This window comes from Chamaea fasciata, unplaced genomic scaffold, assembly GCF_029207755.1.
Source record: "Chamaea fasciata isolate MVZ Bird 193981 ecotype frontalis unplaced genomic scaffold, bChaFas1.0.hap1 SCAF_2, whole genome shotgun sequence".
In the NCBI taxonomy this organism is placed as follows: domain Eukaryota; kingdom Metazoa; phylum Chordata; class Aves; order Passeriformes; family Sylviidae; genus Chamaea; species Chamaea fasciata.
The window spans coordinates 45,881,591-45,898,109 of record NW_027094087.1 but is presented as its reverse complement, the minus strand read 5'-3'; the positions used below and the strand labels follow the sequence as shown (position 1 = coordinate 45,898,109).

Below are 16,519 nucleotides of genomic sequence, written 5' to 3'. Positions count from 1 at the left end.
TGTTTCAAAGCTCCCTATGTGTAGTTATTCCTGTGTTCATCTTTATTCCCCTAAGTAAAAAGAGTGGTGGAAGGCATGATTCCTCTTGGCAACTTAGTACTCTTTAAGCATGTCCTGTGATAGGTGGACATGTATGTCACCAAACTGGAACTACAGTGTTTTGTGTCCTTTCTGTAAAAATGAAAATGTTTGACATTCTGAAGATCTGGCCCCTAGTTCTGTATTCTTAACCTTACTCAGGAAGCAAAATCATTGGCCTAGTTTGTTATATTAAACAAAATATTTGTGCTTTTTTTAACTGTCTGTACTCCACGGAGTGCAGTCCTGTATTAAGCTCTGTCTGTACTGATATGAATGATCCTGTGGTTAGGAATATGGATGAGAAACTAAAAGCCATATGTGGAAAAGAAAAGCAGTTCTCAGAGTTGAGACACAATCAGGAAATCAAATTTCTTTGATGCTTTTTTTTTTTGTCAAAACTCTTGAAGATCCCTTTCAGTAACAGCAAGGTAGACAGCTTGGAGCTTTCAGGAGAAATAATTCTGAAGTTAACACAAGTTTGGGAAAAGAAGAGGGAATTGAATTTTGTGAGGCTTTTCCTTGTGTGTTAAGCATTTCAGGCTGTGTATATATACACTGTTAATAAGAGCTGTAAGGAGCAAGTACTGACACTGGACTGTGTGTGTTCATCCCGGGCTGTTGAAGTACTCCCTGACTGCACCAAAATGCCTGCCCAAGCTTCTGGGGACAGTCTGCTCAGGCAGTGTGGCAGAGGGGAGACTGGACTAGGTTGGCCTTCTCTTGCCCAGCGGTTGCCCACACTATTGCAGCAAGTGGTGTGCTTATGCCTCGTGTGACAGCCTGTGATGCGTGACTTCAGTTTCACATCTTTTCTCTGCAAGGGTCCTCATCCTTGGAAGGTGCTTGGCAGTCAAGGGTGCAGGGGAACAAATATGTGTTGTGTTCACTCTGCCGTCTGTTCTTCTGTTTTGCTTTTACAGAGGCAGCTGCTAATTTTCAGTGTTGTTTTCACAAACAACGGGACACTTCTGTGTCTTAAATATGTGTGTATATTGAACCATGTGTTTGAGGGTTACAGATTGCCCTAGAAGGTAACTGTTAGTGACTGGCCATGTGCGGAGATGTTATTACTGTGTCTTTTTGGTGTAAATTTGGTCATCTTAACTTAGAGTCTAGGTTGTGGACGAAGCCTACAAAATCATCCCCTTGCCCTGGATGCTGTATTGTAATGCTATCATTAAATCATGGGCCTAGTGAATAACTGACCTTGCTAAGAAATTAGTGAGGAGTGGAAGGAGGAAAAGTAAAGGAGTAATATTCTAACACAGTCTTGCTTGAATTGAGTCTGAGGTTAGAGGTTAATGTCAAGTTCCTTTCTTTCAGCCTGTGTTTGAGAGTAGTTAGAATGCTGTGAATGTTCTGCTCTAAGTTAATACCTAAACTGGCTTTAGACAGAGCACAGATTCAATAATAGTTGACCAAGAGTGAGCCAATCCAGTCAGACGTTCAGTTGTCAATGGCTTTACTATATAAAAGTGATCCAATTTTTTTTTTTTTTAAATCTTAGTAGGAACACCATGGTGCTCTACTTTCCTAGCTCTGGAGAGTTTGTGGAAAACAGAAGCTCAGTTTTTTTTTTTTTTTTTTTTTTTTTTTTTTTTTTTTTAATTTTTTTTTTTTTTTTTATTTTTAATATCTAGGGGACTTTGCAGGCATTTTGTTCAAAACTGAGACTGAACTTAAGGGAAGGCTGGGAAATAACTTGGACTTTGGTGGTGTTGTAATGGAAAATTTGGGGCCTCACCTCTCTTCCCTGATATGTGAAAACCCTGATTTTTCAGGTATACTGATAGTTTTGAAATTGAAAGGCTCTCATTTTTATGGATGTGGCACTCTCACTTTGGATAGTGAGTCCTCTACATGATTGCAGCCCTGTGATGATAAATACTGGGTAAGATGCCCTGCTCCAGATTGTGTCTGTCTTGTTGTCTGTTCCAGTAGCATGTTTTTAAGAGATGCTAGGCTTTTGAACTATAACATGTAGTTGCAAGTTGATCATGTATATGCGTTTTTATTTTAAATTCCAGGAAACATTTCACAGAGAGGGAGAAAAACCATGCAGCATGAGTTACTAGAATTCCAAGGAAGAAAAAACTCAGTGCTTGTAGTGCTGCTGAAATAGCAAACTCTCTCAAATCTACTAGCTACAGATCCCTTCATCTTCCTTCCATGTCAGTGTTTGGGGTTTGTTTCTTAGGTATATGATCCTGAAAGCAGCAGTAGTTTACAACAGTAATGGTGTCCAAAACTGCTTTATTTTGTATTTTTTAGCTGTAGTTAAGTGGAGGAGCAGAGCACCCATCAGGCTCCTGAAAGGAGGTTACTAGGAGATGCAGCTCCGTCTCTTCTCACAGTTGTCAGTGACAGGACAAGAGAAAGTGGCTGCAAGTTGCACAGGTGAGGTTTAGATTGGATATTAGGGGAGGGAAAAAAAATTCACTGAAAGTGTGGTGAGGCATTGGAACAGGCTGCCCAGGGAAGTGGTTGAGTTGCTATCCCTGGAGCTATTTAGAAGATGTGTAGATGTGGTGCTTAGGGACATGGCTTGGTACTGGGCTTGGCAATGCTGGGCTAATGGTAGGACTTGATGATTTTGGATGTCTTTTTGAACTTTAATGATTCTGTGATTCCATGATGGCCATGTATGTGGTGTGACTGATGCTTTCACAGTATTGCTGCTCTGTTTCTAGAGGTGGGTGCTCACTCTGGCTCTTCCAATTGATCTTTTGGCTTCACCACAGGGCAGAGGCTCACTAAATTGGCTGATGTGCCTATTAATTGACACAGTGTCAATCATCACTTAATTTCATCATGTGTTGCAAAATTTTGTAAACAGTTCTGCTACGTGAGATACACAGCTGCTGGCTCTGTGTGCGTGTCCTCAAGGTTATAAAAGGACTAATCTGTATGTTTTGCTGACTGAATATTTTTTGCTCTCTCATTAGAAAAAGACTGGTTTCTGTGTTGCATGAGAACTGCTAGGGCTGATTAGCATGGAAATGAATGTGCCTTAATCAGCTTGGGGTAAAGGAAGCTCAAAATTAATTTGATATATTAGTTTCATTTTAAAAACATATAGCTGTTGCCACTAGTGACCATTATAGTGAAAAATGCAAAACAGTCTTTCATTCAACACTCTGTTTATGCCAAGTCATCACTTTCCAAATAATTTGTTTTCCAGACTAGGTTTTCAGTATTTAATCTTTGCCCCATAAAGCAGACTGGGGGAAGGGCAATCAAGACAGAAACATGCAGGGAGGGATATCAAAGAGGAAGAAGATGCTGACTTGAAACTTAACCCTGTGTTCCCTGGAACAATGTGTTTATATTGCACTGTTTAATACCTCAAATCCACCTTATAAAGAGATTATTTCCCAGCCCTTGCCCTCTGAAGATCATTTCAGTGGCAACTGCGAGAGGCAAATGAGATATTGAAATACAAAATACAAGTGAGAAATTCTCCAGTGATACATATGTTTAAAAAACCCCTGTATAATTAGCAAAAACTTTTTTTTTCTTTTTCGTGGTAAAAAGATACTAAATAAATTTGTGTTCTTCCTGTTCAGAAGACTGTATAATTCAGGGCCTTTGTAACTACAAAGAAAGCTTTATATTAAGAAGGCATATCTAATCTATTTAAAGTGGTGCAGAAGGAACTGCTTGGGTAACCATTAAATTTGAAAACTGCCCCATGTCCTGTGAGCATGTATGTAGAAGTGTGCATGTGTTTTGACTTAGAGCCCTGCTAGGCATTAAAAATATCCTGTTCTAGATAACCTGAAATTTAGAGGTAATATATGTTGCTCAGAAAGTCAAGTGTGTGGCACATCAGTGAGACTGAAAAACTGAAGGAAGAATTTTGCATTTATTATAAGATGAAATGACGCTCCTGATGATAGGTGAAACAGGATGTAAAACTCTTTAAAACTGAAAAAATACTTCAACCAGTCTGATAAATTTGGATGAATGAAGCAGTTTGAAGGACTGTCTGCTCAGGAAAAAAATTAAGTATGGAGAAGTGAGACTGCAAATGAAATGACAAAGGATGATGAAGCTGAGGTTGTTCTCACAGAAGCCAGTAGAGGTTTGGTAGGGCTTCTGGTTGTCTGTTCAAAACAGATGGGGCTATAGAAAAGTATTAGCAAGAGCCAGAAGCAGATTCAAGAAGTGAGGATTTTAGAAGAAGGGAAGGTGTGTCAGTCAGTTCAGCATCAGATGGCCGTGTCAGGAGGAGGCTGGCATTCTACCTTACCAGAAAACAGGAGAGCAAAACCCTGTGCACTTGATTAATTTAAAGGTATTTAGCACTGCAGTAACGTAAAATAAGGTCTTCATCCTGTGAAATTTTATGACTTTTTCATGTGAACCAATTACCTTCAGCTCCCTTTACCTTGATTGAGAGAAAATGGCCATTTTAAAAGGAGGTGAACTACAACTTTAAAATTACATGTCTAAAGCCAGATGAATTGTGCTGTAGAAGTGCCTGTTTCTCTCTGACTGGAAAAGGAGTGTGGCGTGATTAGTGCAGATAGAGATGTCTCCATTGAAGACACTTATATGTAGTTGGATGAATTCCTTTGGCGCTTTTTCTGAACATTAAGTTATCCCATCAGTTCATTCAGTGTTAACTCCAAAAATGTACATATTGTACCTATGAAAATTGTCAGCAAGGAAAGGAAGTTTAGAGAAATTACTATATGTAAAGCATTCAATGCAAGGCGCATTTTGAGTCAACATGTTGTGTGCTTTTGTTTGCTTTTCTTCTGTGGGTTACTGTATTATTACAAGACTATCCAAGATATCTCATGGCATCATGACTGCAGTTCCAGCCCAACCCTTGTTTGGATGACACATGTTTGAAAACTGCAGGCTGGTGTGTTTCAGGTGAAATCAACTGTGTAATGAAGAACTGCTAAATATAATGTCATGGTAATTCTCATTCTTTTCTGAACATTACTTTTAGTGTTGTGTTAATTTATCTCTTTTTTTTTTTTTTTTTTTTTTTTTTTTTTTTTTTTTTTTTTTTTTTTTTTCTGGGAACCAATGCATGCACTTATGACAATGTTATTCTTAGCTCTCAGCTTTCTGGGCTCTCCCTCATCTGCCTTTTCTGCAGATGAGGTCACCAGGCTTTTTTGAAGTACTAGTGTATTTTATGATAGAACAGGGTAAAATCATGTTCACTGCAATAAAGGTAAACTCTTAAGGGCCTTTTGTGTTGCATTAATAAGGCATTTCAAGGAAGTAGGATATCAATTTCATGTTTCATGTTAAAGACATTAATGTCTTTGTGTTAATGCCTGTTATGGCATGGAAACAGAAAAAGGTAACACTCGAAACAGCTTCCTTCCTTGCCTTCCTCTTCTCACAAATGAACATTAAAAATTTAAAAGCATGGGTAAGAGTGTCTTCAGAGTATTTTGTATCAAATTGGGAGTGTGGAAAGTATGCAATCTTCAACAGAAATGCTCTAGTCTCCATGTTTTTGTGAAAGGGACCCCTCCCAAAAAAATCCCCAGAAAACCCAACACGTGGCAGAACACAGGAGATGGCTGACAATTGGTAACAAACTGTGCCTGGTGTAGATATGGAAGAGCTTGTGGGACTGCTTCTCTTCATGGCTTTGTAAGATGGTCTGGACATAAATTGATCCCTTAAAAATTACCTAATCTTTTTCTCTCTATATATATCTTATGAACAAAAGGACTCCAGTAGGATTTACTTACTTTATTTTTATTAATCATGTATCTTTTTATAAGCAATTGGTAGTCTCATTTGCTAGTTCTGTAGCAGAATTCTGTCTTTATTTGGTCCTTTAGACCTGAATGCCATAAATAAAACTATTTATTTACTGATATACTGCATTCTTACTTCCCATCTGGGCCTATGTCTGTATATTTTGGAGCATCTGCAGTGGTGCAGCTGTAGTTTAAAGGCCTTTAAAAGGTGAGAATTATTATTTACAGTTGCCATCAGTTGCTGTCATATATCTGTAACTGCAATAAATGCAGGTATGCATAGGGACACAATTAGGAAAACTGTTTATCACTTCCTATTGACAAGATCTTATGGGAGGTAGCTGACTGGTGTGACACAGTGATCCTTGTGTTGATTGTGTCCTTCCTGTTGTATTTGTGACTGCATCCATCTTGATAAATTAGATGGACTCTGGGAATAAGAGGGACAGCGTTTGTAGATTGCAAAAAGTGTGCAGTAAAGAAATTGATTGTTTTAAATCAGTTGAAGTATATTAAAAATTAAGTTAAAGTTCTGTTCCATTGCTTTGCTTGGTTAAAATTCATGGTTTCATGTTTTCTACTTTTGAAGTTTTAAAAAACTTGGGTACCAAAATGAGTTTCTAAGTAAAACGTTTTGATACTTATTTTAAAATATCATCACTTTACTGTTGGTTTGGGGTTTTTTTGTTGTTTTGTTTTGTTTTTTTTTTTGTTTTGTTTTGGGGTTTTTTTTGCAGTTTTTTGGGGTTTTTTTGTTGGTTGTTTTTTGTCTGTTTTTTTTGGTGAAACTTTTCACGAAATTATGACAGAATTTGTTAATTGCTCTGGTTGTCCCATAAAGTATTCCTGATGAAAAAATTAGAACTGAAAGATTTTTCATCTTGCTTAAATTCTCTTAACAAAATAAAGTAAGCCTGAACATTTCCCAGTGAAATGCTGAGTGGAATTGTAGAATATCTCAAGTTTGAAGGGAGCCATAAGTCCAGCTCCCTGCTCCTTGCACCTAAGACAAGATCATACAAGTAGAACTTTTCTAAACAAACAAAACATATCACATAAGAATTTTGCTTGTAAAAGTGTATTCAGCCTAAAGAAGCAAATGCAAACTAAATGTTTAAAGCCATTGGGACCTGATCTACAGAAGTCAGCGGGAAGCCACTGACATCCTCGTTGGAAACCATCTGTGTTACTGCTCTGTGCTGTGCCGTGTATAATTTTTTCATGAGCCCGCTCAAAGTTCAGGAGGGACCTTAAAGTGTTTCCTGATATAACAATACAGTATGTTGTTACCTGAAAACTACTCACTCCCTGTTTCCTTCCACTGTTTCCTTATGAATTTAAGTAACCTAAGGATAATTAGGTCTGTATCTTTCTGAGAATCCCTGGCTCTGGGCTGCATTTCTCTCCCAGCTTCTTCACAAGGTTGTGGTTCTTTGTGCCCTCTCTTGCTTCTGCCCATCCCATTACAGAGGAAGCAAAGTGAAGGAAGCATCTTCTTCAGGATGAAAAGGCCTTTCTGTATTAAGCTGTTAAAGGTGCTGATAAAGACTAATCAGGTTTGAAACTGACAAGAACCTTCTGTTTTCCATATTAGCTTTTATTTTCTCAAGGCCAAGGCTACTAGAAGGAAGTCCCAGAGGTGGGCAAGGAGCCACTCTAGGGCATGACTGACACTTAACTTCATGTATCCCTGCCATCATCCAGGGACACTTTATATTGCACAGCCAGATGATAGGCACTTTATAAAGGTGAATTCTTGACCCCAGGGTCTCTTGTAGCCTGTGTAGGCTAAATTCAGATTGTCAGGGAAAGAGTTCGAGCAAGAATCTGAAGACTTAATCTTATCTGCTTGTAGGTATTGCTATAGTTGTGGTACTTGAAACCTGACTTCTTTTTTTCCTCAAGTATGTGTAAAGGAGAAAATCAACCTGTTGTCAAAGACATTTTTGAGCAGAGGCAATAAAAATAACTTCTATATAAAGGAAAATGTTTTAGTGAACTCTTGAGTGGCACTCAAAGAACCTTTAGAAGAAGCACTGTTGTCTGACTGGGAAATGAATACAAGAATAAGCTGAAGATTTTGATGCACCTGATGCTTTATTCATATCTTAATTCTTATTTGGGTGTATATCCAGGCAAGGCTTACATCCTGATACTGTTGCACTGAGCTCTGCAGTGAAAGCCAGGGATCTTCCATCTAATGATATGTACCAATTCTGTCACTGCAGATTTTTTTACAAAGAAGTTAGTTCTTTCCTTGTGCTTTTTACTTTGAACTTGTGCATTTGTCCATAATCTTTGTGAACTTGGCTATACCTGGGGGAGCTGCAGTTTAATAGTATCCTGTGCTATAATCTTCAGTTCTTCCTGTAGACAGCTTATCAAAGGTGCAGAATTGTGCTACAGCTCTGATCATCTGGCTAAGGGGATTAATGTCACCTAATGCAGTGTGTTGGTGCCAAACAGATTATAAGGAGGCTGAGTTAGTGAGTTGGGAGAGGAGAGGTGTAAAACCCCTCAGGAAATCAGTAATCATCTCAATTTGCAGCTTTTGTAGCTAATGTTGTGCAGCAACGAAATGTATTCTCTGGAGTTGCAGGCTGTACTTGCTGTTGAAGTGTCGAAGAGGATGCTTGTTATGGAGCTGCACAATTGTAGGAGAAACAACTACAATCAAGTTACACTTTGTGCTGAAATCTTGTCTTGGATTTAATCTTCTTAAACCAAGTCCATAAATATTTGTGGTATTTAAAATGCACATGAAACATTTCTGTTAGTTTGTTTAGCCTTACTAAGCATATAGGCATGTTAAACATTCACTGGGTGCTATGTAACTGTGGATATAATTAACTTCATTTGGTCAAGACAGTAAAAGCATAATCTGTGTACATTATGTGGCTGATAAATAGATTTTTATAGAGACATGTCCTTGACTTGCCAAATAATGGATCGCTAATGGTAAAGTTGACTTAAAATCTGAAACCACACCTACACTGTAGGCACAGAAGCGAACACAGGCTGCATTAGCTTGCTTGACATGTCCCAGATAAAGTGCACTAGAACAAGCTTGAGCATCTCTGCCACATTCTGGTCATGTCTGAAGTGTCTGTAGACTAGCTGCTAGTTTAAACTACAGAGTCAGAGGTGCTGTTCACATTTTGTCTTTTTCTTCCCCTGCTCTTTTAAGCATATATGAAAACAGGGCACTTCTTAGATATTTCTATTGCTGTGTAACTGAAAAGTAATTCAATGTAAGTTGAAATTCCAGGAGAAGTGTATGTCTGAGAAGGCTGTTAGCAGATATGTGCAGTACTTTGCTGTGAAGAAATAATTGCATGGGGGCGACTGCCAAAAGTATACGGTCCTGTGCACTGGAGGTGCCCCTGGGGCTGGTAATGGGGGTCTGTGCACTTATCAATCCAAATCCTCCACAGCTGGCCCCAAGTCCCTCCAGAATTTCCATTTAATGGCTTGAAGTCCCTTTGACTCCTTGCTCCATGCTTTAGTATTTTATTATGTGAGTACTGGGGGAGAGGGAGGAGTGTGTATGTGCATCTATGACAGAAAAGTTAAAATTTGGTGTAGATGATACTCAGAGCTGATTTATAATTTTAAAAACTGACACCTTTTGTGCTCCATAGGTTGGTGTGTTGTGGTTTTGTGCTGGTAATTTAACTGGGCCTCTACAGTGCCAAGTGGTATTTTCACTGCCAGGTAGTGGAGTGCTTAATAGATCTATTCAATCATATTAAGGAAATTTTATGGTTTAGTCAACTTTTTCCTGTATGTGGCTTTTAGGAACAGGACAGCTGCTAGACTTCTCAGGTGGTTTAGTTCACATGTGAAGTTTAAGCTTAGCAAGTCTCTTTTCCCCCAAGTTATTCTAATAAATAATAATTTACTAATAAAACACCAATTTAGGTATTTACTAAACAAAACCAAGGCCATAAGGCATAATGCTGAACAGGATAACTCTGCTCTTTATTGATCAGCAGTGATCCTGATGGGTGTATTAAATGGCTATTTAAGTTGCTCCCACAGGATGTAAATTCTGAAAAAAAGGCCATGTAAAAAACCTCTGTCTCCCCTATTTCCCAAGATCCCTATTCTCCCCCTGCTTTAATAGTAAAGCTTTTAGATATCAGTTACATTTTTTTTTTTTTTTGAGTGGTATGTGGCTGACTTGAGATGTGGAAAAGTTTTGTCTAAAGCTTTATTTAAGAAAATACAAAATAATTTTGAAATTTAACTAAAACTGATGGTGAAAGGAATTAGGGCTGTTTGTACAGATGGGGTTAGAATGGAAATATTTAATCTACATGTAGGTATTTCCAAAATACTTCATATGATTTGGTAACCTGATCTACCTTTCCCATGACAAAAGGACATTTTGGATGTCTTATCCAATTTAGAAACCTTGTCCTGAGTATTTTTCCACTTCTGTCTGGTTTAGACTAGTTCAACTCTGAATTCTGTGAATTTTTATTGACTTGAAACTGATGTAAAATGAGAGAAGAATCAGGTTAAAGTAACTGCCAATAAATCTGTTAAGGATATTCAGATATTATGGAGTCAGTCTTTTGTTTTTGAGTTGGAATTGAGTAACATCATCACTGTGGTCAGCGTTGCACCAGCTCACAAGACATGTGAGATCAGCAAGTGGCCTTATGCATTCTGATCTGACCTGCATAGTCTGAGATTGGAAAGATGGCTTGGAAAATGGGGAGGTCAGCTGGAGGAAGGAACAGAATCTTTAAGGTTGGAAAAGTTCTTCAAGAAAATTCTAACTGACAAGTCCACCAGTAAACTATGTCCTTCAGTGCTGCATCTACATGACTTTTAAATACCTCTGGGAATTTTGACTCCACCACTTCCCTGGGCAGCCTGTTTTGATACTGGTCAACCCTCTCCCTGAATTTTTTTCCTCATGTCTAATCTGGCACAACTTGAAGCCGTTTCTTCTTGTTCTTACCATCTTTTACCTGGGGCAAGACACCCCCCGTTCAGTACCGTCTACTTTGTGGTGGTTGTAGAGGGTATTAAGGTGTTGCTTCTTTTTCTTCAGGTTGAACAATAAGAGCTCCCCCCGCTGCTCATCATAACAGTTGTGCTCCAGACCCTTCCCTAGCTCTCTTGCCCTTCTCTGGACATGCTCCAGCACCTCAATTGTTTTTCCTGAATTGTGGGACCCAAAACGGAACTCAAGGTGTGGTCTCACCAGTGCCCAGTACAGGGGGACGGTCACTGCCCTGGTCCTGCTGGCCACACAATGGCTGATCCAGGCCAGGATGCCATTGGCCTTCTTGGCCACCTGGGCACATGCTGGATCATGTTCAGGTGCTGCTGATCAGAACTCCCAGGTCCTTTTCTGCCAGACAGCTTTCCAGCCACTGCCCCCAACCTGCACTGCTGCCTGGGGTTGTTGTGACCCCAGTGCAGGACCTGGCACTTGACCTTGTTGAACCTCATACAACTGGCCTTGGTCCATCAATCCAGCCTGTCCAGATCTCTCTGCAGGGCCTCATTGCTCTCCAACTGATCAATATTCTCACCCAATCTGGTGTCCTCTGCAAACTGACTTAGGGTGTACTCAATCCCCTCATTGAGATCATTGATATAGATGTTAAATAGAACGGGTTTAATAATAAAGCAAGCCTGCAGTATCTTTTGCAAACCATTGAAAATGTCTCTCGGTGTATTCATGGTCTTTCTCCTTCTGGATGGTGATGACAGGAGGCAGGGAAGCCTGCACTGTTAGTCTGTAAACTGTCATAGTTTAAGGGGAAACTCACTTCGATGTTCCCAATGTAACATCACTGGTGTTATGCCACTTAGGAGAGGCTGGGTAAGGAAAACACAGCTTTGAAACCTTTCATTTAGATTTGGTCTCTTTTGCATCAACTGTCAGCAAGTAGGTAAATGTGAAACTATTTTTAAAGCTACTTTTTTCTTCTGAAATAGTTTGGCACGGGTTCTGAAGCTTAGTTGTTGAATGAAGGAACTTCCCAACAACTGCCTTTGATTACTTCTAAATGTAGGTTACAGCTGTTCTTTTGGGAAAGGCACATAGCTCAGCATGTGAGAAACTGACACCTTTTTCTCTCCTTTTCAGAGTATCTCCTCTACAGAAGTCTGAAATAGTAGACATGGTCAAGAAACACGTCAATGCCATAACACTTGCCATTGGGGATGGTGCCAATGACGTAGGAATGATCCAGACAGCTCACGTTGGAGTGGGGATCAGTGGCAATGAGGGCATGCAGGCAACCAATTGCTCGGATTATGCCATTGCACAGGTCAGATGCAAGAATGAACAACTGCCGTATCATCTTGTGAGAAATGCACTGTTGCAGCCTTGTACTGCTCAATTGGCTTCTCCTAGCCTTCAAGCTAGAAGCATGTCTGATTGTTTCCTGTTCCAGGCAGCTGTCTAGAGCATATTTTGGATATATTTTGGATATTTGTTATGATTTTGTATTCTTCAGAGTAAAGCTCCACTTCTCTTCAAAGTTTTCGTTTCCTCCTCCTAACTGTACAATATCTTGGTTCTTCAGTAATCAGAGGGAAGCAATTTCTGTGACGCTTGTGTTAATATGCTTTTAAGTAACTGATCTCTCTTGGTGCAAACTCTTCTCTTACTGTGAGCAGGTACTATAACCAGGGATGTGAGAATTTGGCTGTTTGGCAGTTCTTAATTTGAGGTGTCTCCTCTATCTTTATTTCCCCCTGCCCCCCATGTTGCATCCAAGAATTGATCACAGTTCTAGAGAGCTGGCCAGCATTTTCATTTTACCTATGTTATTTTGAACATTATTTGGGTGGGTGCTCCTAAACTAGTTCATCAAATTCAAAACTGATTACTTCAGCTAAAAAGAGGAGATAAAAGCCTTCTTTATTGTTTGCTTTGCTGAAGAAACCACAATTTAGAATCAAGCCTTTGAAAGAAAAATCAGAAAGGAAGAAGATGCTTCAGTTGCTGAATGTCCTCTGAATACTTTTTACACCTGAGATGCTCTGTGTATTTCAGACTGATGCAGGGCAAAACCAGATTGAGCTGACAGGAAGCAGAGACAATCCCTTGTCTCCTCAGTGACCAGAGTTTCAGCTGATGTTCCCTTCTGGCAGGGTATAGTCAGATCTGTTCGACCAAGTGATGTGAAATACTACCATCTTTTGATAGCTTCCAGAAGCAGGTGAGGTTTTGAAAGGCAGGGAAAATGCTGCTGTATGCACAGATAACTGTTTATTGTGTTAACCCTACTGAGAAGCAAAGTGGCAGTCTTGTATTGCTGCTCTGTTCTGACCTCTGATGAAGTACACTTGGTTTCAGGTTTGAATAACTAAGACCTTTCACAAAATCTATCTTGAGAATTTTAGGCAGTTTTACCAGGTTTTTCTCTCATAAACAGTAGCATATTCCAAATGTATACCAGTATAGCAACTGCCATAGTCATTGTCTCTGGTATCTTGTAATGAGTTTTACATTTTTAATTTTGGTGGATTATATATAGCTTCTGCTGTGTAACTTAATGGAATGTTCTTTACTTGGACTTCCTCAGATAATTTATTACTTCTGCTTTAGTAACTAAGCATAAGCAGCAAGAGTTTTGTCCGTAGAAGGCCCTACATATGCAGTTTCTTTTCTGTCGCAGAAGCATTAAATCTGGAGAAGTAATTCCACGTTCACGTGTTGCTTTTGCATTAACAGAACTCCCTGTATTTCAGTTTAGTGTTAGAACATGGAAGTTGCTCTTGGTTCAAATTCCAGTCAGTGAGTTAATGACAATAATGATGAATCTTTTAGTTCAATATGAAATAAAAGCTGGTGACACCAGCACAGAATTGCAGCATTCAAAAATTAGTGAAACACCATGGAACTGTATTTTTTGTGATTGTGTAGAAGAACTTTGTACTGATTAAATTAGAAAACATACAAAAAAAATCCCTCTAGTAGATGAGACTAATACTGTGTGGTAGTATGTGCTTAAAAAAGAGTAAATCAGCGTTCAAAAGAAAAACTTGATCTCCGTGGAGTGTATTTCTTTCAGCAAAGACATATAACTCCCACTAAAACATTACTGTATGTGCATGCCTTGAAGGCAGAGTATGTTCTTATTGAGTAATTTAAGACGGCCACTGTAATGTAACATCTCATGTTCAAATGCTATTTCAAATGCAGCGCTGCCAGAAGTAGGCACTTAGAGAAGAGAGAGTCTCTATATAGGCTCATTTGGGATTCCAGGGAGAATCAAAGCATAAACCAAACAAAAATAAAAAGCCAACTTCTGTTTGACTCCACTTGAAATAGCTTTCACAGGTGCAAGGAGCATCTGTTTGAATCATCCTTTTCCCTTGAAATGATATTGCACCAGTGACCTCTATTTGGAGAATTCCCAAATCAAATGACCTAACTAGTTAGAGAGACAGTAGTAGACTTTAATAACTTTTTTTTCTCAGTAAATAGCTTTATCATCTTAATTCAGAGAACATCTGGTGTCTAGGGACTGTTTCTTTTTCTTAATTAAGGGAGCTTCTTTCTTCAATGAATGTTCTTGTTTCAGTTTTCTTCTTCGGAAAAATTAGCTTGTTTTGTGGATGCCTTTTCACTGTCTTAAAACCCCTCCAAATATGCCATCACCTCATCCTTTAGTCAAGACAGATTCTAGAAGATAATCTCTGTATAAAAGAAGTTATGCTAGGTTGGATGTGGAGACAACTGTAAAAACTTACACAGACTGTTTCACAGGTAGGCTGGCCAGGTGGTCGTAACGTTCCCTGCCGATTCAAAATACTGTAAATACAGGAGTGTCCAAACACGGACAGTGTCTTGGTAGAGCCCATCTGTACTGCTCTGTGCCACTAGCTGTGCATTTGCATAATATCGGCATCAATGCAAATTTAATTCTTTGCCATGTCTTAATGGGACTCTTTACTGGTGTGAGCAGGTGCAGTGTGTTCTTTAGGCTCTGAGTATCTTCCTCTCGTTTTCGTGAGAGCACAGACAAGAGCACTTAATGGTAGGATTTTCTGTTGCCTTGAGCTTTCAAGAAGGCCACATCTAAGTTGGTCACTTGTTAGATTCAGCAGAGAGAGGTTCTCAGGTTGTGTCTGACTGTTCTCCATAAGTGCTTTGGGATGACTTGTACGGACATTGTGGCCAAGTTTCCCATCACCTTGGTGGTGTTTTGTTTGTGATTTTGATGAGGAAAGTTGTAGCTCTTCTGCATATAAACTTGAGCCATTAGGGGTCTAACAGGTCAGCTGCTCCCTTGGGAGTGTCCCAGTTATAGCTCTAGCTCAAGTTAAGCAGAGAACAGTGAAGCCTGGTTCACTTTTGTTTTCCCTCCTTTTCTGCTGGCATATCCTAACAAATCTGAGTTGCTGATGCATGGGAGAGAGGCTGTCCTTACAGGATTTGTGGTTCACTGATTTCATTGCTGGAAAGCATGGGAGCAGAACTGCCTCATGACAGTCCTAACTCATTACTATAGCTTTCAATTTCAAATAAGTTTTGGTTAAAATAAATGATCTAGATTCTAAATTTAGGATGTCAGGATTTTCCTGTCGAGTCACTTTGTAGAAAAGAAAGCAAAACAAATAATTACCTGAGTGTCCAAGATCCCTTCAGGTACACATATGCTAAACAGTAAAACAGTCATCGCTTTGAGCTGGGAGTAACTGGGCAAAAGAGGAATGCTGCAGGTCATAAAAATGTTCACAAACAAAGCCAAGACTAGAAAATTATGCATTTCCCAGTCTGGATTACAGCACTGGCTCCATAAAAGTCCGTTTTCAAAAGTTCTGAATTTGAGCTTCGCCTGGGGTTCAAACTAGCATTAAAAGGTACGCAGCTATACAAGATTCTTTTACTTGCCCTTTTTGGCAAATGCTGCTTTATACAATATTTCATGTAACACACAATCACATACATTTTGTGGGCAGAAAATGTTAAGTATCTATTTCCATAAATGCATCTTTTGTTCTCCTCTTGTGCATTTTATTTCAGCTCAAGACAGTTTTGATTATTAGGTTGTTCATTTTACACAGAGAAAGGAGATGCTGAACCCTGTAAGCCCTCAAACATTATTTTGCCATCAGGATGATAATAACAACTGAAGACTTTTTGCCATTTAAACCTTTAGAAGTTTTGTTAGAAAAAGGACTGCAGCTTTAAGTATTTTAAGAGTTGTTTTTTGCATGTATTTTCTGTTAAGTTTAAATATTGCACTTGAACAGCTTTCAGAGCTGATTTGAGGATTTTTTTTTCCCTTGAGGACAGGTGTTTGCTTTCAACCAATTTTCTTCATATATGTAAATATTTCTTTTCTGTCTTTCAGTTTTCCTACTTGGAGAAGCTATTGTTGGTCCATGGTGCTTGGAGTTACAATCGAGTTACCAAATGCATACTGTACTGCTTCTACAAAAATGTGGTTTTGTATATAATTGAGGTAAGAGTAACTAAATGGATGGGTCTTATTGGTGCTTATTCCTTGAATCATCTCTTGTAACTAGAAAAGCTCACCCAAATGGATTGAGCATTTTTTTCCATGCTTAACAATTTAAAATTCAGTTTCCCTCCTAGAATCAGTTCACTTGAATCTTTTAATGTTTTTGAAGGAAGACCAAAGGTTTTCAGTATTGTGAAGCATTGGATATGAGATGTCAGAGACAGAGTTAATTCCTTCTGTGCAAATACTCTT

General features: G+C 39.0%; 1 protein-coding gene across 7 annotated transcripts in view; it reads left to right on the top strand.

The window, feature by feature from the left end:
• ATP8A2 (ATPase phospholipid transporting 8A2) overlaps positions 1-16,519 on the top strand; it is a 302,792-nt gene that overhangs the window by 141,524 nt on the left and 144,749 nt on the right. For all 7 annotated transcript variants that reach the window (XM_066175899.1, XM_066175896.1, XM_066175897.1 and 4 more), the window contains 2 exons: positions 11,932-12,115; positions 16,157-16,267. In XM_066175899.1, the coding sequence (XP_066031996.1) occupies positions 11,932-12,115; positions 16,157-16,267 (295 nt within the window). The remainder of the gene's footprint in view (positions 1-11,931; positions 12,116-16,156; positions 16,268-16,519) is intronic.